Here is a 26,408-nt window from a genome sequence, read left to right on the forward strand (position 1 = left end):
CTCCTTACATAGTTTCCGAGAACCTTACCCACCTGCACACACCCTCGCCGATGCTTTGTACGGGTAGCTGTTTAGAACGTAGCGACCTCCGCCAGAGCCTTCTGCGTGCTCGACTAAGCGACGGTAATTGGGGATTCATCGCAGTGAGCTGCTCCGTCCTGAAAATAAGGCTACTCGGCCAATCGTTCCACCTCATTGTAAATCGTGCGATTGTCACACCAGCAACGCTCGTTCCAACGCCAAGGAGAAGCCTCTCTGAGGTCTTCACACGTGGCTACACAGAACAGAGTAAGTTCCTAGTGACTCGTCGCCTTCCAGCACCGGGTGAAGCAGTCATATGACAAGCAGAAAGCCAGGCTGCCGGAAGGAAGTCGCTGGACATGGTGCGATCTTTAAATGATCATACAGGATGAAAACACCCCGAAGTTTCCTGAAATTCTTCGTGGTGAAGGAACTAGTGCATACCGTCAGCGTTTGGAATTGTAATGACAGTCTTTGAGGACAAGCGGCGCAGCTGCAGCACCACCTGCAGTTTCACTCTTTCCTGTTCCTCTCTATTCTCCCCTCTTCCTGGCCACGGCGCTCTGGCTCTGAACTGCGCGAGGCAGAGATCGAGGAATGGCCGACGCAAGCTTATCAGTCGAATTCACTACAGCCGTTGCCTGAAGAGGGACTGCATTCGAAGCTTCAGGGCCCATCGTCGGGCTCGCTAAGCAACGTAATCAACATACATGCTGTTGGTATTGACGACCACTTAAGATTTGAATGTCACTCCACATCTGCAATTTCCAGTTTGCATGGCGTGATGATGTGAGCTCTTCTCCCTTTGCAGTCATACGATGCATGCCCAATGACTCCTCCCTCGCGGCATCTGGACTCTATACCTCGCGTCGAATATGCAGGTGGATAGGAGCTTGCCCTTGGCCGTGCGTGCTTGATCGGCTGTCGTCGGGAAGACGATAGCTGACCCAAACCTTTTCAAGAAACGCGTTCGTGACAAGGTCTCGGAAACTGGCACACCCATGAAGTGCGAGGCGGTCTCCGTGGCATCTCTGGTCGGCATATGTCGAAGCGAGGACGAGAAGCTCGACCTAGACCGCGAGATAGATCAGCCAGCTCCCGAGTAGAGGTAGGTAAATAAATACGCACGCGCCCCTCCGGTTCTCAGAGATCTCTCTCGCCATCCAAGTCCAACTTCACACACGAAGGGAACACGGTTCCAGAGCAAAACACTCAAGCAGCACCCGCACAAGCCGATCACAACGGCAGCACAATTCGACCTGAGAGCCCCAGCGGGTCCAAAACCAAACTTCATCGACACCATGGCCTACGCATATGTAAGTAACTCCTTCTCCCCCGACTGAAGCATTGCCAACGCCGGTCATCTAGCCACAAGGGGTCTGCTTGTCCACTCTCTGCTTGAGGCGAACGTGAGATGGCTTCTAACCCTTCTGTAGTACTATGACTATCCTCCCCCTCTGGTGGACAACCCCCATGAGCGCCACCATCAACATCAATCTCTTGTTCAATACCTGGCGCGCCGTCACCCTCGGCCAGAAGACCACCCCAACCAACCCGACGTGGACTTCCGTGACGCCATCAAAGAATACCTCATCGAAGTGGAAGTTCCGGGTATCAAGAAGCCCGACGAAATCACCGTCACCTGGACTGGCCACCGCGCTTTGGTCCTCACTGGGAAGGTCGAGAGACCGGACTACGGTGCACCAGAGAATGCGAAGGTCGAGGAAGAACAAACCGAACATTCCGCCGGGGGCGTTCACTTACTTGTAGGTGAGAGGAGGGTGGGTCCGTTCAGACGGTATATCAACTTCCCAACAGAAGTGGAGAATGTGAGTGTGACGCTGGAGGCGGGGTTGTTGAAGATCAGGGCTCCGAAGAAGGGATTCTCAGAGGTGGCGAAGGCAAAGGTGGACGTCAAGCATGAGTGAGTGTTCTCGAGACCTTTGCTATGTATCTAGCTTGATGGGCATGGACAGGGACTAATATTGATCTGATGTTGAGGGAACACACCAGTAAAAAGCATACCTTCCCGATCTTGAACACGTTTGCAGGCCTCTAATGAAATCGGCTTGGATTGTCGAGGTGATGTATCGTGATTGCCTCTCCTTACGTGGCGCTCTTGGAGGGGATAGCGAGGCGGGTCTGTTGGTTCTAAGGGGATTCTTGCGCCGGCCGCCGGAGATGTCGGAGGAATCTGAGTACACCTATAGGTAAATTCAGTCTGGATGAGACGTTTATTGGTACTCAGCCTCGCTTGCTACCATCGCCGTAGAGGAATGCCGAGTGGTTGTTCACTCTAGGACATGCACCATTGCTTTCTTTCTCGATCTTACATTTCCAGTGGGTATGGCCCAAGACTAATACACACCTCGACGTTGTTCAAACAGCAAGCTCTGCACATTGGACCTTGTTATCTCACCTCTTGCTTGGTTGTCAGCAACGCTAGTAGTCTCGTCTGCATCTGGTGCATACACGCATTAGACAGTCATCACATCGCCACAAAAAGAAGTCACTCTCCCAATGACAGTCGGCACAAACATGAGATCCCACAGTATGACGGAGGACGATTCGAGTCCAGTCGGTATGGCGACAAGGTTCTTCATTGCGCAGCTCCGCAAGAGCACGCTGCACGTCGGCAGGCTGACCCTCGCGCTCGGCCTGGCGCTCGGCGACCACGGCAGCACGTTCAAGAAGACGATCCTCGTGCCAGCGTTCGCATTGACACGTCTTCCAGGTCTGGCCGCATTCATAGCAGAATTCAGCCCCGCAGAAGCACCTATTCTCAAGTCAGTGCAGATTCGGTGCAGACGGATAGTTGCGCGTGCATACCTCATATGGTTGCAACCATGAGATATGATAATGACTCTCCGACAGGCGATACAAGTCGCTGATCCGTTGTCCCGCTGCCATTGTTCGAAGGCTTCGTCATTCACCGTCTTGCAGTCCTCACCTTCGTGAAACTCTGCCTTGCACTGAGCACAGGTGTTTTTCTGGCATAGAGGACATATGGCGTTTGTTTCGTCGATTGCGGTCGGTGCGATGAAAGCAGAACATCCTGGGTCGTGGCAATAAGTCTTGTCTTCGGTTTCGTATTCGACAATTTTGGCCTCGACTGCCAAAATGGCTTCAGCTCCCACCAGAGAAGCAACACCAGGGTGGTCGAGAGGAATGCTTGGAGATTCGCCGCAGCATCGTACAGGATAGTTGCTCTCGTTCTTTGCGGCCAGATCAAGCGCCCGCACAAGGCAGCTGCGGCACCAAGCGTGGTTGCAATCGCCGATTTCGGTCGTTTGAGAATAAACTGTTTTTACCATGCAGATATAGCAGTCCCTAGGTGCGTGCTCTTCGTCCAGCTTCAAGCGTTCGATGTAGGTCAGAAGGTTTGTACAACCACTGGGATCCACGCGATCGTCTTCGTAGTATCCATCCTGTCCGGTTTCTCTAAGAGCGCGTTGCTCGGCGGCTCCGTCCAATTCGCCTTGTACTTGTGCAGCAGCATCAGTCGAAGTGGCGGCCGCCTCCCTCAGAAGCGCATCAACCTCGTGGCAGTCTGACAGCATCGCCTGATACATGCTTCTCTGGATGCGCTGGTCGGTCCGAAACTTGTCGAATTCCATTGTCTCTTGCCGCAGGAGGTGCAAAGCAGCAGCACGATCGTTCAGCATTGCAATTTGGTCAGGGTCGGTGGTTTCTCGCAAAGCTTCCTCAATGTCTTCGATTTCCAAGCGTAAGGCCAGACGTGCATTGGCGGTGTCGCATTCGACGGCCTCCATGGCTGCTGTCGGTAATCAGTGAGAGACGCAGAGCGTGACCATTCTGGCACTGACCTTGTTGGCACTGACCTTGTAATCTGGAGTTCGAGCTGGTTGAGATCTTGTTCACCAGGACTGAGGACTTGACCTTGGTGCTCTCAAACACGAAAGAACCTGGCCATGGCCCAGGGCACGGAGACTGAGATTTCAGGGACTTGGTAAGCAGTAATAGAACTTCGCAAATTGCTTGACAGGTTTCTTTCTCACGAACAAGCTGAGTGATGCCTGGGAGGACTGCAACTGGCCGTGAAGTGGAGCCAGCACCCAGTGACCGCCGTTGACAGTGAAGCTCGCCATCATGCAGTCCTTCTACTCTGCGGCGTATGTGATACAATCTCCTTCAGCCTCATCTGATGTTACGGCCCATCTTGTGAGACAAGAGTCATCCAGAATAAGCTGTGAGGAAGTTATTGCTCCAGCTTGCACAGTTGACCGTTCTACCAATTACGCCAAGCTCATCCCCGACGAGAGTAATCCTCTGTCATGAGTTCGGTGGCTGAGGGATTTCAGGCTGAACGCATAACTATACGAGCTACGTTGAGGATGGGAGCAGAATACCTCGTGCGTGGGACGTAACTACTGTACTGCGTTCAATCTCGGCAAACAGCTCCAACGAGCCAACAACGGTCACCGACTTTGTGGGCGTCCCAAACCAGTTAGCTGCGTAGCCCCGTCTTGCGAGTCCCTGAACACATCCGAAGTGGCACGATTTCTCCACAGAATTTTGGGGGATCCTGAACATGTCCATCGACAAAATAGTCGCCTCCTGCGCCCAGGACATTTGGACTTGATTGGTATTCGGCGCTCAAGCAGACTGTGTATAAACCGAGCTTGTACCTGCTTCTTCGCAACTCGGGAGACTTCTTGACATTTCTATCTGTAAATAAAAGTGAAAGATGTCTACAAACGGCGCCAACGGTGTCCCGCACCAGAAGCCTTCTCTGCCACCCGTCTACATTGTCGCTGTCGCGCGAACGCCAGTGGGCTCATTTCTCGGGTAGGAATTGTTTCGCCTGCAATACCGCGTCAATACTGACATCTCTAGCTCACTGTCATCCCTGACAGCAACTCAGCTGGGTTCACACGCTATTAAATGTATGCATTCCCCTCACCGCTCCACAGTGCAAACAACAAACTGACCCAGTGTAGCTGCCCTCGAAAGAGTGCCAGAGATCAAGCCTCAGGACGTACAAGAAGTCTTCTTTGGCAATGTCTTGTCTGCAAAGTGAGCTGGTTCCTGCAATTGCCTCTGCTCGCAGTCTAACAAGCTGTCAGTCTTGGTCAAAACCCTGCCCGTCAATGCGCCCTTGGAGCCGGCCTCGAAGACTCAACTGTCTGCACAACAATCAACAAGGTCTGCGCATCCGGCGTCAAGGCCATAGTTCTTGGGACACAGACAATCATGACCGGCAACGCAGACATTGTCGTGGCAGGCGGCGCGGAATCCATGTCCAACTGCCCCCACTACCTGCCCAACATGCGGACCGGTGCCAAGTTTGGCAACCAGACACTGGTGGATGGAGTGCTAAGAGACGGTCTGTCAGACGCATACGGGAAGCAAGAGCACATGGGTCTCCAGGGTGAGGAGTGCGCACGAGACCACGACTTCAATCGAGAACAGCAGGACGATTATGCTATCAGATCCTACCAACGAGCACAGGCCGCGCAGACAGATGGCTTGTTCGACTTCGAAATTGCTCCTGTCACATTGCCTGGTGTCAGAGGAAAGCCCGGCGTCACGGTGGACAAGGACGACGAACCGAAGAACCTGAACGTCGAGAAGCTTCGCTCAATGAAGCCCGCTTTCATTCCCAACGGGGGCACCGTGACTGCTCCCAACGCCTCGCCTCTGAGCGACGGGGCTGCAGCGGTTGTGCTTGTTTCAGAAGCCAAGCTTAAGGAGCTCAACATCAAGCCTTTGGCAAAGGTTCTGGGTTGGGGCGACGCTGCAAAGCAGCCGAGCAAATTCACTACCGCGCCAGCTCTCGCAATTCCTAAAGCCTTGAAGCATGCTGGTATCAACCAAGAGGACGTGGATGCATTCGAGATCAACGAGGCGTTCAGCGTTGTGGCGCTAGCCAACCTCAAGCTACTGGGACTCGATGCTGAAAAGGTCAACGTTCACGGAGGTGCTGTCGCAATTGGCCATCCTTTGGGAGCCTCTGGTGCAAGAATTGTTGCGACCCTGTTGGGTGTATTGAAGGCCAAGAAAAGCAAGATTGGCTGTGTCGGTATCTGCAATGGCGGCGGCGGTGCTAGTGCACTGGTGCTTGAGTCTTTGATGTAAGGGAGTAGAGTCAGTCAGTTATCGCGGATCGAGAGCGAGGAGCTGGATGACGGGCAAGACTTGACATGTTATTACAGTATTGCACTTCAAAAAGCGTAAGAGCCAGGATCGGTTTTACGGCCTGTATATCAAATTGGCGTCGGGATGGCAGGTTAATATCCCTTTGCCAGCTAAGCCGCATTTATGCATAGCCGCAAATTGAAGCTTGACCTTTCACACGCTTTACTGGTTACTGTTTAATCTTTCTCACCTGGCGCCATCTTTGTGTGCACCTTGCTAGGTGCCTGGTGGGTGCCTCGGCTTCAAAAGGGTGGCTTAGTGAGCAAGTAGCATGCAAGGCTCGCACCAAGACGACGAGGCTGCGGCCTGCGTCAGCTCCACCTCAATTTTTTGTCGATTCCAACTCCGCAATTGCAGGAATTCTTGAGCTTTGCGCCGCATCTTCTCCAGTCTTAGCGACAGCGTCTTCAACATGGACGACCTCTACGACGAGTATGTTTTGTCTAGAAGTTTGCCCGGTTCCACCTTGCTAATTGTCTTATAGATTCGGTAACTTTATCGGCGAGGCTGCCTCGGACGAAGAGGGATCCCAGGATGGCGTCGCAGGCCAGCACTACGTGTACGATGAGGAGTCGGATGCCGAAGATCAACCCGCTGCGGATGGATTGATGGAAGTTGACGACGAGGGACCGTCAAATGCTGTGATTCTGCACGAAGACAAGCAGTACTACCCGACGGCGCAACAGGTTTATGGCGAAGATGTCGAGACCATGGTGCAGGAAGAAGATGCGCAACCTCTCACGCAGCCCATCATCGCTCCAGTCACCCAGAAGAAGTTCCAAGTCCAAGAAGCGGACTTGCCGCCCGTCCATTATTCCAGGGAGTTCATGTCCGATCTGCTCAGCTTCCCAGCAGGGATCAGAAACATTGCTGTCGCCGGACATCTGCACCATGGCAAGACTGCGTTCGTGGACATGCTGGTCATGCAGACGCACGATCTACAAGAAAGACTGGATAAGCGCATCGGAAGAAGGAGAGATGAACAGCTACGATATACCGACACGCACTTCCTGGAGCGAGAACGAGGAATCTCAATAAAGGCTGCCTCAATCAGCATGGTCATGCAGGGTACGAGGGGGAAGTCGCATATCCTGAACATTATCGATACACCGGGCCATGTCAACTTTGTGGACGAGGTGGCTTCGAGCATGCGCCTGGTCGACGGAGTTGTCCTTGTAGTTGACGTGGTTGAAGGCGTACAGATCAATACCGAGCAGGTCATCAAGCATGCTGTCCTGGAAGACTTACCTATGGTTTTGGTCATCAACAAGATGGACCGCCTAATATTGGAGCTTAAGATTCCGCCGACCGACGCCTACTTCAAGCTGAAACACGTGGTCGAGGAAGTTAACACGGTCATCGAAAATACCATCCCAGGCAGAGGAGAAAAGCGCCGGTTGTCACCTGAAAAGGGCAACGTTGCCTTTGCTTGCACCTCCATGGACTGGGTCTTCACGCTACCATCGTTCGCCAAGATGTACGCGGAGACGTATCCCAAAGTGGACGCCCACGAGTTCTCGAGGAGATTGTGGGGAGATATCTTTTTCAACCCTCGAAGTCGGAAGTTCACCCGAAAGGGTGTAGAAGAAGGCTCGAAGCGTGCATTTGTGAATTTCGTGCTCGAGCCGATCTACAAGCTGTACGCGCACAGTATCAGTGAGAGCCCTGAAGACCTCGCGCCGACGCTGAAAACCCTCGGCATATCTTTAAAACCCTCACAGCTCAAGTCCGATGCCAAGGACCTGCTCAAACTCGTGTGCGCACAGTTTTTTGGTCCAGCAAGCGGGTTTGTGGACATGGTTGTTCAACACCTGCCTTCACCAGTGGACGGCGCAAAACGGATGCTAGACAACTATTATACTGGACCACTGGATTCGAAAGTTGGAGAAGCGATGATGAAATGCGACTCAGATGGGCCCCTAGTGGTGGAGGTGACCAAGCTGTTCAGTTCCGTGGACGCGAAGACATTTCATGCCTTTGGCCGCATACTCTCTGGGACAGCATCATCGGATCAAGTGGTCCGCGTTCTGGGAGAGTCTTATAGCGTTGAAGACGAAGAAGACTCGACCATGTCTACGATCACGGCCACTCATCTCGCTTGCTCCAGATACAACATTCCTGTCTCCGGCGTTCCGGCTGGAAATCTTGTCCTTCTTTCCGGCATCGACAACTCTATAGTGAAGACGGCTACCGTGGTAGCTGAGAAGTTTGCCGATGACGAAGATGCCTACATCTTCAAACCAATACGACACTTCACAGAATCAGTGTTCAAAGTTGCGGTGGAACCAGTCAATCCATCAGAACTTCCCAAAATGCTCGAAGGCCTCCGAAAAATCAACAAGTCATATCCTCTCATTACGACCAAGGTCGAAGAGTCAGGCGAGCACGTCGTGCTTGGTACAGGGGAGCTGTATATGGATTGTGTTTTGCATGATCTGCGGACGCTCTTTGCTGAAATGGACATTAAAGTATCGGATCCGGTGACCCGATTCTGCGAGACAGTCACCGAAACGAGCGCTATTATGTGCTATGCATTGACGCCCAACAAGAAGAACAAACTCACTATGATTGCCGAGCCGCTGGACGACGGTATCGCCGAAGATATCGAAGCCGGCGTCGTCAAGATTCGCGATCCAATCAGAAAAGTGGCCAAGTTCTTCGAAGAGAAGTATGAATGGGACAAACTTGCAGCCCGATCCATATGGGCGTTTGGGCCTGAGGAGATGGGTCCCAACATCTTGTGCGACGACACCTTACCCTCGACCACGGACAAGAAACTGCTCAAGTCAGTGCAAGAAAGCATCAAGCAAGGTTTCTCTTGGGGGACAAGAGAGGGCCCACTCTGCGAGGAACCTATTCGCAACACAAAGTTCCGAGTGACAGGCGCCGAGCTAGCACCCGAACCTATCTTCCGCGGCGGTGGACAGATCATACCCACGGCCCGTCGAGCAGTGTACAGCTCCTTCCTGATGGCCGGCCCTCGACTCATGGAGCCGGTCTACAGCGTGCACATGACTGGCCCCGCCGACGCAGTTTCAGGCCTGTATACCGTCCTGATGAAGCGACGAGGGCACGTAGTATCTGACGGGCCCGTGGCTGGAACGCCCCTCTACGCAGCAAAAGCTCTCCTTCCCGTCATAGACAGCTTCGGCTTCGAAACTGACTTGAGGATACACAGCCAAGGCGCAGCGAGTGTTTCCCTGGTATTTGATCGTTGGGACGTCGTCCCCGGCGACCCACTGGACAAGAGCATCAAGATCAGACCCTTGGAGATGGCAGGCCCGCAGCAGGCGGCTCGTGATTTCGTGCTGAAGACGAGGAGGAGGAAGGGCTTGAGTGAGGATGTGGATGTCAAGAGATTTTTGGAGCCCGAGCTATTGGCCGGACTGAGAGAGAGTGGTGTCTTGGATTGAGCAACAATCGACGCCGGCCATGGTGCCTAGTCCGCATGGGAAGGAATGTTAGAACAAACCCGCATGGTGCTAGGGTGGAAGGACAAGTCTTCGAGCACCAGATCAATGAATGATACCCCGATTACAGTGTGGACCACGCATATCAATGTACTGCCCAGGCCACACCATATCATGTCATGCTCATCTCATCTCGCCGCATAACCCTGCGGACAATGCGGCATCCACGCCGGATGAATAGGCGATGCTTGCTGGATGCTGTCTGCTCCAGAGCGATGCCCAGCTCAGAGTTATGACTCTGTATATTTCCATTCACCTCTGCTATTGCAACGCCTATCATATTTACACCAGACCAGTATGGATGATGGGGATGAGCCTGCAACTCTGTTGACAATTACCCGATGCATGCGTTGAGGATGAGAACGACGGGATTTGTCGACTATCACGTATGAAAGATGTTTGTCACTGACAGAGCTCAAATTGATATCCAAAAACTGGGTGTCTGCACAGTAATTGCCCCTCCAAGACTATACCAGCGTAAGAGAATCCAGAGATTGCCGCTTTTCGGAGCTGTGATATAGATACTGGCCGACGGCAGAGCAACAGCTCCACTTGTTTGATTACCATGATTTCCTCGCAAGCCGTACCACTTATGAGATAGAAAGAATATACTGGACCACGATATTTTGGATGTTCGGATTTCAGTTTGGAGAACTGGTGCACAATACACAGAATCTAGCTGACTCCGGACCAAGTCAACAACAAAAGTGCCGTTTTTGGAGGAAGTGTCTCAATTTTGCCAGAGGGAGGCGCAACCTGGACCGTAGACTTATAGCTGAATCGCCTCAAAATATCAGAACCACAAGAACGGATGGCTGGTAACAAGAGTCGAGCGATGTTCCCCCACGAAACACGCCACGCCAAGACGCTTCTGCAGTTCACGTGATGCGCTGACCGCGTACGACGCCACTGGTACTTGTGGTCCGCCGAACTCGGCTCTATCGGTCTTGGCCAAGATTTCGAAATTTTGAGAGGTCCACCTAAAAAGTTCTCGAAGGGCAACCCGCAGGCGACGCATATCAACCTCTTACTGCGACCACCTCACCTTCTCCTCGTGCTCTCAAATCTCTGCAGAGCGCATTCGGGACTTCTTTGAATATCGCAAATATGGCGGACGAAGTTTACGAAGGTGCCATTGGCATCGATCTTGGTGGGTTTTGTCTTGCCGCACTCAGCGTTGTGTGCTTCGCTTAACCAAATATCCCAGGTACCACCTACTCTTGCGTCGCTGTCTACGAAGGCACCAATGTCGAAATCAGTATGTTATCCTACGGTAAAGGAGGCTGGAAAAGCACACTGACAGGTCACAGTCGCCAACGAGCAGGGTAGCTTTACCACTCCCTCCTTCGTCTCCTTCACCGACGAAGAGCGTCTCATCGGTGAGGCCGCCAAAAACCAGGCGGCAATGAACCCAGAGAACACGGTCTTCGATGTCAAGTCAGTGCAGTCACTCGAAAGAAACATATCCCTGGCTAACCGCGGTTCAGGCGATTGATCGGAAGACGCTTCGATGACCCCACCGTCAAGAAGGATATCGAATCATGGCCATTCAAGATTGTCGACCAAGGTGGCAACCCTATGGTCCAGGTCGAGTACCTGAAGGAGACCAAGACATTCTCACCTCAAGAAATCTCTTCGATGGTCCTCACAAAGGTGAGTGCGGTCCATGTTGTTCACCAACCGCTGAGATTAAACTGTTGGCGCAGATGAAGGAGGTCGCAGAGACCAAGCTCGGCAAGAAAGTCTCAAAAGCCGTCGTCACCGTCCCAGCCTACTTCAACGACAATCAGAGACAAGCTACCAAGGATGCTGGCGCCATTGCTGGCCTCAATGTCCTCCGTATCATCAACGAACCTACGGCCGCCGCTATTGCCTACGGTCTCGGCTCAGGCAAATCCGACAAGGAGCGAAACGTCCTGATCTACGATCTCGGCGGCGGTACTTTCGATGTCTCACTCCTGAACATCCAAGGCGGCGTCTTCACAGTCAAGGCCACCGCAGGCGACACCCACTTGGGCGGTCAAGACTTCGACACCAACCTTCTCGAGCACTTCAAGAAGGAATTCCAACGAAAAACAAAGAAGGACATGTCTGGTGATGCCCGTGCTCTTCGAAGACTGCGTACCGCCTGCGAACGTGCCAAGAGAACTCTGTCAAACGGAACACAAACCACGGTTGAGATCGACTCGTTATTCGACGGCGAAGATTTCAATGCTCAGATCACTCGCGCCCGTTTCGAGGACTTGAATGCCAAGATCTTCAACGGCACTCTTGAGCCTGTTCAGCAGGTTCTCAAGGATGCTGGCATTGACAAGTCCAAGGTTGACGAGATTGTCCTTGTTGGTGGCTCTACCCGTATTCCCCGAATCCAGAAACTGCTGAGCGACTTCTTCGATGGAAAGAAGCTGGAGAAGGTATGTGAACATGGCTGATGCGCTGAATTATGCTAACGCCGTGACAGAGCATCAACCCCGATGAGGCCGTCGCTTATGGCGCTGCCGTTCAGGCCGGTATCCTCTCCGGCAAAGCCACCTCAGCCGAGACCGCTGATCTCCTGCTTCTCGACGTCGTCCCGCTCTCACTAGGTGTAGCAATGGAAGGGGGGATCTTCGCTCCAGTTGTTCCTCGCGGTCAAACAGTGCCTACCATAAAGAAACGGTGAATTCAATCCCCAATCTTTCCTGGTGCTTCCCCTTCCCATACCCGGCCCCTTCCCCAGGCCCGAGGATTATCCGGGCATGGACACGTGACTTTCACGTGACCTACCCGTGTTTTTCTCTCAGGCTGGAGATCCGTCCCAAGCATTCTCATATCTCTCCATTTGACAAACAGATACTAATTTGACTGCAAGGACCTTCACCACCGTGGTTGAGTAAGTTGTCTCTGCTCGCTGAAAGACCTTTCCTTGCTAACTTTTCCAGCAACCAACAAACCGTCCAGTTTCCGGTGTATCAAGGAGAACGCACCAATTGTGAAGACAATACTTCTCTGGGCGAATTTACCTTATCACCAATACCCCCGATGCGAGCCGGGGAAGCTGCCTTGGAAGTAGTCTTTGAAGTCGACGTCAATGGGATCCTCAAGGTCACCGCCACCGAGAAATCCTCCGGCCGATCCGCAAATATCACGATCTCCAACGCCGTCGGCAAGCTTTCCACCACTGAAATCGAGAAGATGGTTGAGGATGCTGCCAAGTTCAAGACTAGCGACGAGGCCTTCACCAAGAAGTTCGAGGCGAAGCAACAGCTTGAGTCTTACATCGGTCGGGTTGAGGAGTTGATCAACGACCCTGGTCTGTCGATGAAGATGAAGCGTGGCAACAAGGCCAAGATCGAAGAGGCGTTGTCGGATGCTATGCAACAGCTCGAGGTGGAGGATTCATCTCCTGATGACCTGAAGAAGAAAGAACTGGCACTGAAGAGAGCTATGACAAAGGCTATGGCCACGAGGTAAACGTGATCGTCCGGAGGTCGACGCATCACCTCATTTCCCAATATCCCGAGGCATTGGTGATGCATCCAAAACTTCATCTCGCACCAATGTGCCGCAGACGCTCATGAAAGATTGCATGGCATTTCGAACCGGAAATGTGACCGGCGTCAATTCTCGGATAGTTCAGAGCGTGTTCTTTGTACCACGTCCGTGGTGGGTCTGACTCGCACGAAAGGCTATGTGGAAAAGTTGATGCCTTGGTATGATTCTAGATAGAGTGGCAGTCTTCTTTCTTGCGCGGCACGGAACAGAATGATCAATGTCATGGGGTTTCAAACACAAGGTGCTCCCGTAGACTTCAGGAAATAGAGACAGTCGTCGTAGTTGATGGACTGCTAGGGAGAGGTCTACATTGTACGGAGTAGCCCTGAGGAAGCTCCAGCTCCAGCTCCACAGCCTTGCATCGAATTTGTAGCTTCTCCAACTTTTCCGATGCACGAAACTCGACAGAAGAGCTCACATTAATTGAAACCCCGAACGGCACAATCTACAGGTCCCAACTTATAGTGCCTGAGACTCTATTGATACTCAAAAATGCCAGCCCGAGCCGCAGACACGGCCTTCCAGCTCATGCACCACTTCCTGGCCGCCTCTCGAGCACAGCGCCTCGCGCCCTCCTCCTCGTCTTCGTCACTCCTCTGTCCACAATGCCAGTTCGGAGTTCGACGACTCTTCGAGCCTCAATCGCGCTCTCCTCGCCTCAGCATCCGTGCCGCACCCGCCATATCAAGCACAAGACCCTTCTCAAGCACCGTGTCGCGGCCCAAGAAGTCCTCCGCATCCGCGAAATCGAACCGCAAATCCCCCTCGCTCGACTCTCTCACGCACAAGGACGACAAGCACATCCCGGACAACAAGGCGACGCGCAACCGCGACGCGGAAATCGACCCGTATGACTTCTCCGAGCTCGAGGCGGCGATCGCCAAAGCCGTCGCCCGGCTGAAGGACGCGCTGGTCAAGACGAAGGACGCCGGCCGCGTCACGCCGGAGATGATCGAGCAGCTGAGCGTGGAAGTCAACGTCAAGGGCGCGGACACGGGGCGGGGTAGCGCGCACAAGGAAAAAGTGCGCATCGGGGACCTGGCCAGCGTGGTGGCCAAGGGCGGGAGGACCGTCAACGTGTTTTGCGCCGAAGAGGCGGTAAGTTCCCCCAGTGTGAATTCCAGTACGGGTGCATGCTAGCTACAGCCCACGCAGGGCTCGGGCGATTGATAGGGCCTCAGCGCGTGATCCATGATACTGATTCGTCGTCGTCTTCTCTTAGCACGTCAAACCTATCACTTCGGCCCTGCTGGCCAGTCCGTACAGCCTCGTCCCGCAGACCACGGCGCCGCATACACCCGGCACGACCTCTTCATCCCAGTCGTCCTCCTTGCCCCGGGACGCTAACCCGCTGTTGATAACGGTGCCGGTGCCACCTGTCACGGCCGAGACGCGCAACCTGGCCAAACAGGAGGCGAAGAAGATGTTCGAGCGGGCGAGCAACGAGGTGCGCAACGCGAGAGGGGAGGCGCAGAAACGGTTCCGCAAGATGGAGTTGGGCAAGCTGGTCATTCAGGACGAGCTGAGGAAGGCGCACAAGCAGATGGAGGAGGTGGTCAAGAAGGGCCAGGACGAGCTCAAGAGGGTGTACGAGGCAAGTGTGAAGGCGCTGGAGGGATAGGCGAGGACGTTGGGGGGATTGACGCAAACGATTGAGAGTTGGCGATGGGTCAAATGAGGAGAAGGCGGAGCTTCTGTGAGTGTGGTTGACTCAGAGGATTGACTGATTCTGTTCGACGCATCGAATTGCTGCGATGAGCTCTGAGGTCTCCTCCAAGTCACCTCCCTCGCGACACCGCGACCAGCTTTGAGCTCATCCCCGATTTCTTTGGTGTCTCGCAGGGGTTCTCTCGTCCCTCACTCCGTCTCTTCCTCAACTCGGCGTGTCTACATGTCTTCGCAGCCAGGTGTGTACAACAAGCTTGCAATCCTGCCAGTTCTTCTGGATGTACAGCAAGTCCGAGGGGGAAGAAGTAGGACTCTGAGCCTTCGATCGAATCACTGCATCGCATACTGGGATCCTACCCACATGAACCGTTGGATGACGCGCTGGTAGCGAATTTCAACACAGCGCTTTGCAACCGTCCCCCAGAGGAGAGTGGTATCCTTTAAAGGTCCGTATTTGGCGGTTACACTACTCGTAGGTGGAGTGGACCCAAACAGCGGGCTGTTTCTCTAGATACACAACCGGACAAAGACAAGGTTCATACATTGCGCCTGCTCTGATGCCGCATTTGATACGGCTATGGCCCACGAAGGACACATGCCTGGACAATTCTGCACCGGTTTGAATCGAGGCTTAAACAGTGAAGCAGAGGACGGTCGGAAATGCCTGTTCCCAGGCACGATCGATCTCTTGAATACTACGCTCTCTCACAGTATCAGAGCCAGTGCCAGTGTCAGAAGCGGAGCGGACGGTTCGCGAATCATTAATCATGAATCGTGACTAAAATGTGAAATGCTGTAGCTAGTGTTTGTATCTGGTCAACTTCTGCAGCAGAATCTCGTTGCTGAAACTCCCCTCGTCATCCGGCTAGTCTCATTCTACTGTAGCATGCCATTGAAAAAGAATATCATCATCATCATCTTCATCATCATCATCATCATCTGTATAGACGATCGGTATCATCTCAGCCTCCGTTCTCCGTGGAACGTCGTCTCCGCCTCCTCCTGTCCATTTCTGCCTTTGCAAAAGCATACCAGATACCGCCGATCATGGTCATGAGAGATCCAAGGATAACTCCACCGCCTGGCCCTGACCCAGGCCGTGGCGCTGCCGCTCCACCTGCGCGTCCACCTCCGTCACTCTGCATTGTCGCAGGAGACAGGTCGAAGAGTAAGATGACGACCTGCTTCAGGTTACTGGCCACGCCCATGCTCAGCGGGCCACATCTCTTGTTGGCCTCGAAGGAGGCGATGTTCAAGAACGATGTCGCCAGGGCGTTCCATAGCCAGAACCACAGCAGCCATGAGGGTTGATTCCAAGATGAAGTCGATCTCACTGTGGTGGCCATCAGCGCTCTCATTTCGCCGGTCCAGCTTCCCACGACGATTGTGATGATCATCGAACATAGAGAACAATACCGCACGAGCGCCGAGGACGAGAGACCCAGGCCCCAACTGTTCCTACGTCGAGGCTGTTGCAAGTGGTTTGCTGCGATGGTCTTGGCCACGGCCAGGGTTGCCCCCAACACAGTCCACGCGAAGCCAAAGGCATTTGTCCTTGACGAGGTGTTGTTGTTGTCGGTTCCCGTTAAAGGCGCCGCATTGACCGCCAGCATGACACCACAGATCGTCAATGTGATGGCGCCATAAACTCCTGATGAATATTCTCTCCAGGACCGTCTGAGTGCCGTGATGGACAAGAGGACAGTCAGGGCAGGGACAATGGCACGAATGGTCTGGTGCATCGTCAGACTCACGAGACCAAGGGTCCAGTTCGACACCACGATGTTCAGCGTGTAGAGGAGGGAGAAAAGGCCGAGGATATGGAGATTGTCGAGGAGGTGCCTGCGTAGCTTGTATCCAGATTCATGGCGGTCCTGGTGACCATTGTCCATATCATCTCTATCGTCTCTTCCGTTGCCATCTCTCCTTGTGAACCCGCCGGAGTCGGAGTCGGATGTGTCTACTCCAGACCACGAGAGTAGGCTCGTTACGATGAAAGTGAAGATTGCGTGAGACGCGGCGAGTAGCCAGGCACTTTGCATATGAGACTGAACGTGCTTGCTCGTGAGGGTCACGAAGAGGTTGAGCAGGAAATAGAATGATATCCACAGACTGCTCAAGGCAACGCTGTTTCCTGCCATAACTGGGGGCAGTGTGAACGGAACCGGAAGAAGAGTCTGCAGTGTCCGACTATTGGGATCTGGAGCTGAAGCCGGCGGATTGAATGTCTCGCGAGCAAGGCAGTTCAACGGAGAGGAGGCAGCCTAGAAACTGACCGCCAACAAGGAACCGGCTCTCGATCCTCTCTTGCCAGTACTTCGAGAAGCACCGCGAGCAAGCAGAGCACTCGGACAAAGGCTTACAGTAATCATACGTTACTCTCATCAGTGATGCCCGGTTCTCATCCATGCCTTGACTAACGCGGCCTCAGAGTTCCATCGCTCTCGCACTACCATGTGTGTCAGTCCACACGCTCCTTGCGATGCGTCGAGGATGGGTGGCGGATTATTTTTCTCGGTCCTCCTCTTGATTCTCATCAGTTGGGGGCTTCTCCGTCCTCGATGTGTCTTCTCGCTGTGATGGTTGTTCCCAGGCGTCTCCGGCTTCCCCCTTTTTTTGCTGCTTCTCTTCATCCTGAGATGTCGCTCCCTCGACGGCCACTTCAGGCGTCTCCCGCTGTACCCACTTCTCCATGTTCGGTGACAGATACAGGTCCTTGATGATAGGTTGACCGACGAGCGAATTGGTCTCTGGCGAGTAGACTGCCACAGCGTGCATGAAAAGAGTGCCCCTGTCACCGACAAAGGCAATGTTCCCCCTCAGGATGACACTGTTTCGCGAGTGCGCTTGCATCGACCTCTCCTGCCCTTGGATCCAATGAGCCTGAAACACAGCGCATGCTGACTCGATTGCGCCTTGGTAGGTCATCGTCTTGACCAGGTTACGATACGCTCTCCGTGACTCATGTTCGCCGTACTCGCCACGTAGGAAAGGAAGGAAGGATTCTTTGGTGTCCTCTGGGACGCGCCCAATTGCCAGCCGCTTCAAAGCCTTCTCGTCCTCGGACAAGGCCGCCTGAGGTATGCTGGGAGGTCTCTCGGTTCCGGTCAATGAATTGATTTGATCCACGAGTCGGGCCCTGGTAATCAGGTACGAAGCCCAGACAAATTCCTCTACGCCGTGGTAGAAGGCCTTTGCCAACCCAATAGGATGGAATACGCGATCCATCTTTTCCCCAACACTGGGTGGTACTTGGCGCCACCCATAGCTGGTCTTGTCGGGCTCAACGAAGACACAGGGAACCTCGTATGTGGCCGGGGCGTACAAGGGAGGAGCTAATCTCCAGCTCTCGTGGTAGGTCACCTTGCGTTCACCATTCAACTGTTCTGAACTGAGTTCCATCAAGGTACGTCCATATTTGATCAGCACGGCTTTCATCAGGGATTTCTTGATGGTCGCTGTGATGTCTTTCAAGCGCTTCTTGTCATCAGCCAGAGCTTGAAATGACTTCCAAGTCGGGTCGTCCGCTTTCCACGGCTCAGGCTCCTGCTTGCGAATCCATATCGGTAGCATTAAATGTATGACTGCCGGCTCGTTTTGTGATACAGTGGCTTCCGCCTTATCCCAATTTTCTCGCCACACTTTCGTGTGGTCGTAAGGTCCCGCTCCATTCTTAACAGTCCCTGTCGACCGTTCGGAGGAATGAGCACTGTCTGGATAGACGTAATTGATTGTGCTTGCTACGAAATACGTGACCGCAACCGTCGTGAATACCCGGTATAGAACAGGACTCGAACTGGTTCTTCGGGTTATCGCAACCCTCTGCAAGTCGACGGTACCATTCTGAATGGGCACGCGGACGCTAGGCGGCCTACGGAAGAGAGACCGAAGCATGAGGAGAGCGGAGGATCAGTAGGACGCATCGTCGCTAACGGGAAGGCTCAGTACTTGGTTGAAAGACTGCCGCCCTCAGTCCATGTGCGTGTACACCCGGGGCAGTGGCCAGCTGGCGAGGGGCCTGAGTCGTCGAGGAGCTATGCTAAGACACTGTTACAATATCTTCCACAGAGGGCAGAGGCTGTTGATTCAATGTTGGGCAGATGTCTGTATTAATTCATGACGACAGAGGGGAAAGAGGGAGCGAGGGAGCCTGCGCCCCCGTGGATCCAGCTTCGTATCTGCACGTGCAAGGAGCCGGGGTCTCGTTCCGCTGGCAGCTTCATCGACTGAACATTTAGCCATGCCTCCAGACCTCGATTTCACCGTGCTCTCGCCTGTCAACCGCCTCCTCCCCAGCTGGCGAATGCAGCAACCATGAAGTCGCTCTCGAGTCTGATACTGCCCTGCGCAGTCCTCGCGCAGCATGTCGCCGCTCAAGGCGCCTACCTTTTCACCATCGATCGCAGCATCACCACCCCTGCCACCGCCATGATCGACTCCGAAATGGCCAGTGCCATCATAGCGAGACGAAGAGCCTTGACCGCAGACCGGTACCTAGGCATCACCGACTCCATGCTCCTAGAAGATATCAACACATACGGAGGCTACCAGGCCCCTTTATTTGGTGAAGAAACCCCCACAAACGCCCCCGGGAAGCTCTTCATCAGGATATCAGGCGTCGACATGAAGATCCAGGACTTCGACATCGCCATGCCCGACCTCTGGATCGACGCACCGACCAAGGATCTACTCACAGACTTCAAGGCCGTCACAGACAGCGCGCGCAAAGAGAAGGACGACCTCTGCGAATACGCCGTGCCCCCGTCTCTCAACGCTCCGGACAGCAAAGGCGTCGAAGTCGTCTTCACCTACCCGTCCGAGAACGGCCGATGCCTCAAGGAGACCGAGATCCCCAACATCCCCATCATCCTGTCGCTCCACAGTTTCCTGCCCACGAATCCAGCGGGCGTCAAGACCCAGATCAACAGCCTGATCCGCATCCTCAAGCACTTCTCTGCGACCGAGAACGTCGAATCCACCGTGCTCTTGCTCCCGGCGGAGAAGAAGCTGAAGAAGCCCAAACCGAACAGGAACCACCACCACAACAAGCACGCGGCACGCTTGGCCCAGGAGTCCGAGGAGGAGGAACGTCTCGAGCTGCCCTCTCCATCACCCTCGTCCGCCGCCTCGTTCGACCAAATCGCGCCACCGTCCAACACATCAAACACCACACACCCCCTCCCGCATAACGTCCCGCAGTGCTTCACCTCGCAATCCCAGTGCGAGAACGTGACCAACACCTGCTCCGGCCATGGCTCCTGCTACAAGGCCCACGCCAACTGTTTCAAATGCCGATGCGGCACCACCGTCGTGCGCGTCAACCCCGACGGCACCAAGAAGACGGTCCAGTGGGGCGGCAACGCGTGCCAGAAGAAAGACGTGAGCGTGCCGTTCGTGCTGTTTGCGAGTTTCGGCGTCGTCATGACCGCCCTGGTCGTCGGCGCCATCGGCATGCTTTGGAGCATGGGCAGCCAGGAATTGCCGAGTGTCATTGGCGCGGGCGTCGCTGGGCCGAGAGCTGCTGGGAAGTGAGATTCCAACCCGAAGCTTGTTGTATGTTGACGGGAATGACATGAAGAGTGGAGTGTGTGTGCCTGAAGTCATCCTCCCGCCTGTAGCCGACAGGGCTTGGACATGCTGTATAGATATCACGCAACGAACTTGGTCGAGATCAGGGCGTCTGTCTTTCGCAATGCATTGACATTACAGTTGTAGTTCAAAGGTCTCGTGCGATAATGCAACCATATTCAACCTGTTGTAACCTTGGAACAGTCCGTCCTTCTAGCTACAAGGTACACATACCCATGGAGGTCCAAGTGTTTCCGGTGTTCTACTTCCCTATGCAATGCCCATCGTATAGGGACTGTTGAACAAGCTGCCAACACCCACTCCGATTGCTCATTCGGCGAGATACCATTGCCCAAGAAAACCAACCCAAAGTCAAACCCAATCCTACGTGTTAAGATGCACAATCATCGTACACCGCTCGAAATCGAACTGCAGCTGACTTGGTGCATACTCCTTGCGTTCCCCCTCCCTCAAATCTGCCAGGACTTCCACCACCAGTACATTCTCGCCTGGCACCAGTCTGACCTCAAACGCTCCGGGAACGTGCACGCTGTTGCTCTCCTTGTACACTGTGGCATTGTGCATAAAGAAAACGCGGTGGCGGCGCCGGGAATGCAATTCGGAGGTCAGCTCGGGGATGATGCGGATGTCGCGGTAGGCAGGTGGTAATGCGATGAAGCCAGATGTTTGCGTTTTGATGGGCGAACCGTGGCGGATCAGTTTCCAGCGCGGGTCGTTCGGCAAGGAGGGATTGGTCATAAATGTCACCGAGGAGAGAAGGGCGAAATCCCAGCCTGTTGTCGAATTAGCACGAAGCTTTGTCACGAGTGTGCAAAGAGAATGACAGCTGACTTACCTCTGCCAGGATCGCGAAATCGGCGTTCCATGGGCACAACTGATTGATTTAGGTAGTTGAAAGCAGTGTTTGTAGAAACCTTCGCGGGGTTAGACTGAGGGTGTGGCGCATGGAGAGTTATTCCATTGGTAAGTGGCGCATCACCGGGAAGAGGTGTCTCGAATTCTTGAACCGGTGTGGGCAACTGCTGAGGCGGAGCCTGTGGCGTCTTCATCGCTTCTTCAGCCTGTGGTGTCCCTGAAGTACCGTTCGTCTTGATGTCGGCCATGACCACGTCGGCTTGATCAGTTGCCAAAGACATACTACGTCGGACACTGGGAGCTGCGCTGGAGGGCCCAGGAGTAGATCCGTTGACTTGCGTCGTTTTAGAAGTCGCTCTCTGCGCTCTATTCAAGGCTTCACCCATTTCCCGCTTCTGCCGTCGTAGCGACTCGCTGTCAATGGTGCCGCCGACAACATGTGGTGTTGGTGTTGAAGGACCCATGGTCAATCTCAACGCTTTTGGCTTTGGCTGAGATAATGAAAGTCTTAGGTTGCGACGTGGTTGTGCACCAAGTGACTGCAATTTCGAGTCGGACCAAGCCTGTGCAGAGAAAATATATATCAGTCCAGTGTTCGCAAAGTGTTGACAGATGTTAGCGTACCTCGAGCTTCTCTGCCATCAAGTAAATGTCGGATCCTTCAAGGTTGTATTCTTTCGCATTGTCCCATATCAGCCGGACCTCCTTCGCAAGCGCATCCCAGTCTTGGACAACTCCTTTCTCTACTAGAGCCCGTACATCTGAGATAGATGTCGGCTTTTTGATCATTTTGTAATAGTCAGGATAGTCCTTCTTGGGGACCTTTTCCTCGAAGTTGCTGGAAGTGGCTGTCAGTACCCTATGGTCTCGAACGGTGACTGACAGAGAAGACTTACATTGCGTCCTCCTGCTCCGACAACTCCTGCAGGAAGGCTAGCTGCTCTTCTTTCACGTCCTCTCCTGCATTGATGGCAGGAGTACCTACCGTGGAGGGAACCTGACTTTGACGTCTCACAGCGGCGGGATTCGAGAACCTCAGCTTGACCTTCTCTGGGGCGCCAGTCCCCTCTGATGAAATGGACTGCTGTCTGATCTGATCATACAGTTCTTGTGGAATGGGTGTCGGATAAGCACGGTAGTCCTCTCTCAGATATGCCGGATTGTGCTTCGGCATGAAATTGGACAAGGCCTTGCGAATGCGTTCAGCATCCTCGAAGATTGAAGACTTGCTGTTGTTATAGTCCTTTGCATTCTGGACCATCCTCTTCAGATCAGACTCCAGCCGCTCAAGGTTCTCATACTCGAAATTCTGCAGCCGCTGCTCAATGATGTTCAGGGAGAGAGGCATAGCAGTCCGTTGATAATAGTCTGGATACTCGGTCCTGCTAGGCAGGTCGAGGAAGTGGACGGCGACATTGCGGCCATTCTTGTCTTGTGATCTTTTCAATTGCCCGACAAGTTTCAATCCGATGTCTGTGGTGGTCTCTCGGGTTTCGATATCGGGGAAATGGGTGTCCTGCGGCAAGTCGAGTTAGCGAACCTGGATGCAGGATGCATTGAACATTGCAAGTGCACTCTGATCGAGTTGCATGCACTTGAATCTGCAGGCATGATGATGGGTTCGGAGTGCGCTGCGCGCGGGGCGTGTCGCAATGGCTGCGCCGGAATGCACTTGATGGGAGAAGTGGAAGTTGAACATGTTAGGGCATGCGGACTGTTGTATACTTACGTCGCTGCGCTTGCGTCGCTTGAGATCAGGACCCGGCGTGGCTAGAAAGTCGTCGGGGTCGAGGCCTGCAGGTCCGCTTCTGCGCTTCGAACTCATGCTTTCGCGGCCTCACGAGATTTCGTGGATCGGGGAGGGATGCGGGTTGACCAGGGCAGGAGGGGGATCATCAAGTGAAAAGTGCAATAAAACCCTGTGATTGGAGAGCTGATAGGTGCAGAGTCGTTGTCGGCAACGTATTCAGCAGTTCTGAGGCGTTGCAGGCACTCTGACTTAGGGAGTTCACTGAAGAATCGCCCTGTGTCTGATCTTCTAGGGCTGGCCAACCTGCGACGCGACAGACTTGCAGCTGCAGTTAGTTAATTAGGTGTCTAACCCTGCAAACTCCCGCACGTGCCTGGCACCCGGATTATTAGCTGATCCGGGACCGTCTTCCGAGGTCGAGGTTCTCCCATCCCTTGGCGTCTACGGCTGCTTTCATTGGTCAGCCTTCCATGTTTACTCCCGCGCTCCCTCTTCTGCCTCGAGGATTTGTTTCGAAAACAACTGCCCTGCGCTTCTCCTGTCTCGGTTTGGAAACGCCCGCTCCGAGCACACAGCTGTCTGCGTACCAGCTCTTCACGCCTACTGCCGAGACTACAACTGCTAGTCTGTGCCCGCCTTCCTCTTGTTCCTGCGAAAGCCTAAACAATCCATTGGAGCACGAGACCATCCCCAGATACCAGTCGGCCGTTGAACCCCCAGCCCCACCACAAAACCCGCGTTTTTCGGCTTCTACCTCTGGGTAGGTAACGGACGGACGTGCAGGTTGGATCTTGGCGACTTTTCGCCCATACAACCAAAATGACAGACATCGATATGGCAAGAAGAAACAAGAAACCACGACTACTGCTCGAATCTGAGAGGGCACGCCTGGAAGAGTTCATCGACTCAATTGGTTACTCTGCAAGGTAGCTGTCGGAAGTTCCCAAACACATTCGAGAGCTAAAAGACGCTAGATACTCGGACAGCGAATACGAATACCGACATGTTCAACTTCCAAAAGCCATGTTGAAGGTTATCCCTAGAGAGTACTTCGATGACTCCAAGGGCACCCTAAAGTTGCTCTGGGAAGAGGAGTGGAGAGGACTGGGCATCACACAGGTAAGACGCCTCATTCTAATGGGCTCAACACCTAGCTAAGCATTTCACAGAGTCTTGGATGGGAACACTATGAAGTTCACGAGCCGGAACCGCACATCCTCCTGTTCAAGTACGTCTGCTGCTCCGAACGTGTTTCCGTTGCTGACAGGCTCAGACGTCCCATCGGATATCAGGCTCCAGCTCAGTGATACCCTTGCTCGTCAGATCGACTCGATCCTCCGACCAGCGCAGCATTGGAATGGCGTTTTCTCCGGGACGCAGGAATTGTCTTCATATGTGCATTCAGCAAGCGTGCTTACAGACGTGTTTGTGTACGTTCTCACGAGCAGATCCCAAGAGGCGGAAGATTTACGCACAAGACGATACTCTCCATCCAGGATTAGCAGATCCTACCCGTTCCGTGCCGAACTCAGCTCGGCCAGGATTGAATGGATCTCTGATTCGCATTACTCTTGTCCCTTACTTCTCGCACCCTACTACTCGAGAGCTTGCGGAGTCGACGTTGAACATATGCGGTCGATCCCCTCCTAGTCAAGTTGCATTCTTCTTCAGCCACTCGTCCCATTGCTCGAACGTCCAAGATGAGCTGATGCTCCGTTCCTCGACCCCGTTGAACAAAACTGTGGGGGTGACATGAACGCCGGTCACTCGGTTGGCCTTCACCTGGAACTTCACATCATCCGTGACCTTATTACCGATATTGAGGCTACCATCCTCAGCCGGCGTGTCAGGCACCAAAAGTAGATCCAGGATGGTCTTTTCGTCGACACCATCAACCGAACCGGCCAACTTCGCAAGCCTCTTGTAGGTTTCATTTCGGCTCTCATTCACAACGTTGACATCAAAATAATCTTTCTGGTTTTCGAACAATTTCTTCGAGAATGGCCAGAAAGATTGGGGCGCAGTCTTCAGAACAGCAACCCCGGCTTCGTGCGTAAGTGTCGAAGACGGATGCCATGGCTGGATCTGCTGGCGGAAGATGACGCGGATACCTGGGTCTGTGTATTTCTCCTCGATAACTGGTGCGACGCTTCCATAGAAAGTCGCGAAGAGCTTAGAACTGAAAGGACAGACATAATCGAGATAGAGTTCAATGGTATGCTTTGCTTCGCCGCCGGACTTCGAGGCCAGGAGCTGTCCGGAGAATTTTGGTGGAAGAGCCATGGTAGGAAGTCTGGATTGATCGTTCTGTTCGACTTGACTGCTCCTGTTTCCGCCTCTTCTCTGGAATGTTGAGAAAAGAGCGAGGCCGACACAAGGATTATTCACATGCAAGAACGTTATTCAGCGCTTGGATTCCGTCATCGAGGCAGGGGTCACGGTGGTAGATGCCCTCTCGCCGTGTACGGTTGGGGAGAAGTGCACCTTGCGAAAATGTCGACAACCGGTCTCGTTTTAGCATTATCTTAACCAGCTATCATGCCGCCTATCCTGCCGTCCTGATAGCTACCACCTTCTGCCACCTCCTAACAAGATCGAGAGGTACTCCTGATGTTTACCCTGGAAGCGTCTAGAACGCAAGTGTTGTCGTGCCTGAACTGTGGTCGAGCGCTCAACGGTAGAGGGTGCCCTGCCTTGACATCGATGATTTTAGTGGTTGATAAAGGTTGAGATACCCTGGCCTCGATGGATGCCTTTACAACAGATGTACCTCGTGGACTCTGGCCGCGAGTATCTATGTATGTGGAGTCGAGTCGATCGCGGCGTGGCAGAAGGCGTCGGCTTTCCTTGACCATGCTGCGACAGTGGTGCTCTTACCAGGTATTGTCTCTACCCCGGAGGTAGTTCTTTCCTCATTCACTGAGATCTGTTCCTCAGAAGCATTTCTACTTACTCAACATTCCTAGTTCTTCTCTATTTGTAAACACATTGCCTTAACATTCGTTGGTGTCACAGCTGCTGCAACAATCTACTTTCCCCGTATTATCTCTCACGGTTATTTGACAATTTTAAAGCACTATTGGTATCATACTCGTCTTAATTCTTGCTCCCATTCACTCGGCCGATGCCTGTTCCTGCATGCCAGAAGTTCAGTGGACAATGTAAAGATGGACTACAAAAGGAAATCTGTGATACACTTTAACATCGCACCTTGCGTCGATGCAGAAACGAAGAGACTGAGACCTCATATCGCCAATGCTAAATTTGTCCTAATCAACAGACTCTGGGTCATTGCTAAACTATCAGACACCATCAGTGATCGGATCCACAGCTTGAATGAAATCAGCATCCCAGCGCGGCTC

General features: G+C 53.4%; 12 protein-coding genes across 12 annotated transcripts; 7 read left to right on the forward strand and 5 right to left on the reverse strand.

Moving 5' to 3' along the window:
• Positions 1-1,322: 1,322 nt before the first annotated feature.
• G647_02731 (uncharacterized protein) lies at positions 1,323-1,949 on the forward strand (the record flags this gene model as incomplete). Its single annotated transcript, XM_008727077.1, has 2 exons — positions 1,323-1,337; positions 1,458-1,949. The coding sequence occupies 2 exons, from the start codon at positions 1,323-1,325 to the stop codon at positions 1,947-1,949; spliced, it is 507 nt and encodes a 168-aa protein (XP_008725299.1).
• Positions 1,950-2,498: 549 nt separating this feature from the next.
• G647_02732 (uncharacterized protein) lies at positions 2,499-3,794 on the reverse strand (the record flags this gene model as incomplete). The annotated part of the gene is made up of 2 exons (XM_008727078.1): positions 2,499-2,797; positions 2,903-3,794. 2 exons carry the CDS (start codon positions 3,792-3,794, stop codon positions 2,499-2,501), a joined length of 1,191 nt encoding a protein of 396 aa, XP_008725300.1.
• A 935-nt stretch (positions 3,795-4,729) lies between these two features.
• G647_02733 (uncharacterized protein) lies at positions 4,730-6,120 on the forward strand (the record flags this gene model as incomplete). The annotated part of the gene is made up of 4 exons (XM_008727079.1): positions 4,730-4,830; positions 4,879-4,928; positions 4,983-5,058; positions 5,109-6,120. 4 exons carry the CDS (start codon positions 4,730-4,732, stop codon positions 6,118-6,120), a joined length of 1,239 nt encoding a protein of 412 aa, XP_008725301.1.
• Positions 6,121-6,592: 472 nt separating this feature from the next.
• On the forward strand, positions 6,593-9,593 carry G647_02734 (uncharacterized protein; the record flags this gene model as incomplete). The annotated part of the gene is made up of 2 exons (XM_008727080.1): positions 6,593-6,612; positions 6,665-9,593. The coding sequence occupies 2 exons, from the start codon at positions 6,593-6,595 to the stop codon at positions 9,591-9,593; spliced, it is 2,949 nt and encodes a 982-aa protein (XP_008725302.1).
• A 1,164-nt stretch (positions 9,594-10,757) lies between these two features.
• Positions 10,758-13,103, forward strand: G647_02735 (hsp75-like protein; the record flags this gene model as incomplete). The annotated part of the gene is made up of 8 exons (XM_008727081.1): positions 10,758-10,800; positions 10,858-10,908; positions 10,961-11,087; positions 11,138-11,303; positions 11,357-12,064; positions 12,112-12,308; positions 12,502-12,522; positions 12,572-13,103. 8 exons carry the CDS (start codon positions 10,758-10,760, stop codon positions 13,101-13,103), a joined length of 1,845 nt encoding a protein of 614 aa, XP_008725303.1.
• A 573-nt stretch (positions 13,104-13,676) lies between these two features.
• Positions 13,677-14,805, forward strand: G647_02736 (uncharacterized protein; the record flags this gene model as incomplete). Its single annotated transcript, XM_008727082.1, has 2 exons — positions 13,677-14,282; positions 14,407-14,805. 2 exons carry the CDS (start codon positions 13,677-13,679, stop codon positions 14,803-14,805), a joined length of 1,005 nt encoding a protein of 334 aa, XP_008725304.1.
• Positions 14,806-15,814: 1,009 nt separating this feature from the next.
• On the reverse strand, positions 15,815-16,993 carry G647_02737 (uncharacterized protein; the record flags this gene model as incomplete). The annotated part of the gene is made up of 1 exon (XM_008727083.1): positions 15,815-16,993. The coding sequence occupies one exon, from the start codon at positions 16,991-16,993 to the stop codon at positions 15,815-15,817; it is 1,179 nt and encodes a 392-aa protein (XP_008725305.1).
• Positions 16,994-17,357: 364 nt separating this feature from the next.
• On the reverse strand, positions 17,358-18,746 carry G647_02738 (uncharacterized protein; the record flags this gene model as incomplete). The annotated part of the gene is made up of 1 exon (XM_008727084.1): positions 17,358-18,746. The coding sequence occupies one exon, from the start codon at positions 18,744-18,746 to the stop codon at positions 17,358-17,360; it is 1,389 nt and encodes a 462-aa protein (XP_008725306.1).
• A 420-nt stretch (positions 18,747-19,166) lies between these two features.
• On the forward strand, positions 19,167-20,384 carry G647_02739 (uncharacterized protein; the record flags this gene model as incomplete). Its single annotated transcript, XM_008727085.1, has 1 exon — positions 19,167-20,384. The coding sequence occupies one exon, from the start codon at positions 19,167-19,169 to the stop codon at positions 20,382-20,384; it is 1,218 nt and encodes a 405-aa protein (XP_008725307.1).
• Positions 20,385-20,804: 420 nt separating this feature from the next.
• Positions 20,805-23,121, reverse strand: G647_02740 (uncharacterized protein; the record flags this gene model as incomplete). Its single annotated transcript, XM_008727086.1, has 5 exons — positions 20,805-21,214; positions 21,277-21,859; positions 21,921-22,134; positions 22,193-22,812; positions 23,026-23,121. 5 exons carry the CDS (start codon positions 23,119-23,121, stop codon positions 20,805-20,807), a joined length of 1,923 nt encoding a protein of 640 aa, XP_008725308.1.
• Positions 23,122-23,865: 744 nt separating this feature from the next.
• On the forward strand, positions 23,866-24,353 carry G647_02741 (cyclin-dependent kinase regulatory subunit; the record flags this gene model as incomplete). Its single annotated transcript, XM_008727087.1, has 4 exons — positions 23,866-23,972; positions 24,021-24,165; positions 24,216-24,274; positions 24,320-24,353. 4 exons carry the CDS (start codon positions 23,866-23,868, stop codon positions 24,351-24,353), a joined length of 345 nt encoding a protein of 114 aa, XP_008725309.1.
• Positions 24,354-24,696: 343 nt separating this feature from the next.
• G647_02742 (uncharacterized protein) lies at positions 24,697-25,329 on the reverse strand (the record flags this gene model as incomplete). Its single annotated transcript, XM_008727088.1, has 1 exon — positions 24,697-25,329. One exon carries the CDS (start codon positions 25,327-25,329, stop codon positions 24,697-24,699), a length of 633 nt encoding a protein of 210 aa, XP_008725310.1.
• Positions 25,330-26,408: the final 1,079 nt, after the last annotated feature.

This window comes from Cladophialophora carrionii, assembly GCF_000365165.1.
Source record: "Cladophialophora carrionii CBS 160.54 unplaced genomic scaffold supercont1.2, whole genome shotgun sequence".
In the NCBI taxonomy this organism is placed as follows: domain Eukaryota; kingdom Fungi; phylum Ascomycota; class Eurotiomycetes; order Chaetothyriales; family Herpotrichiellaceae; genus Cladophialophora; species Cladophialophora carrionii.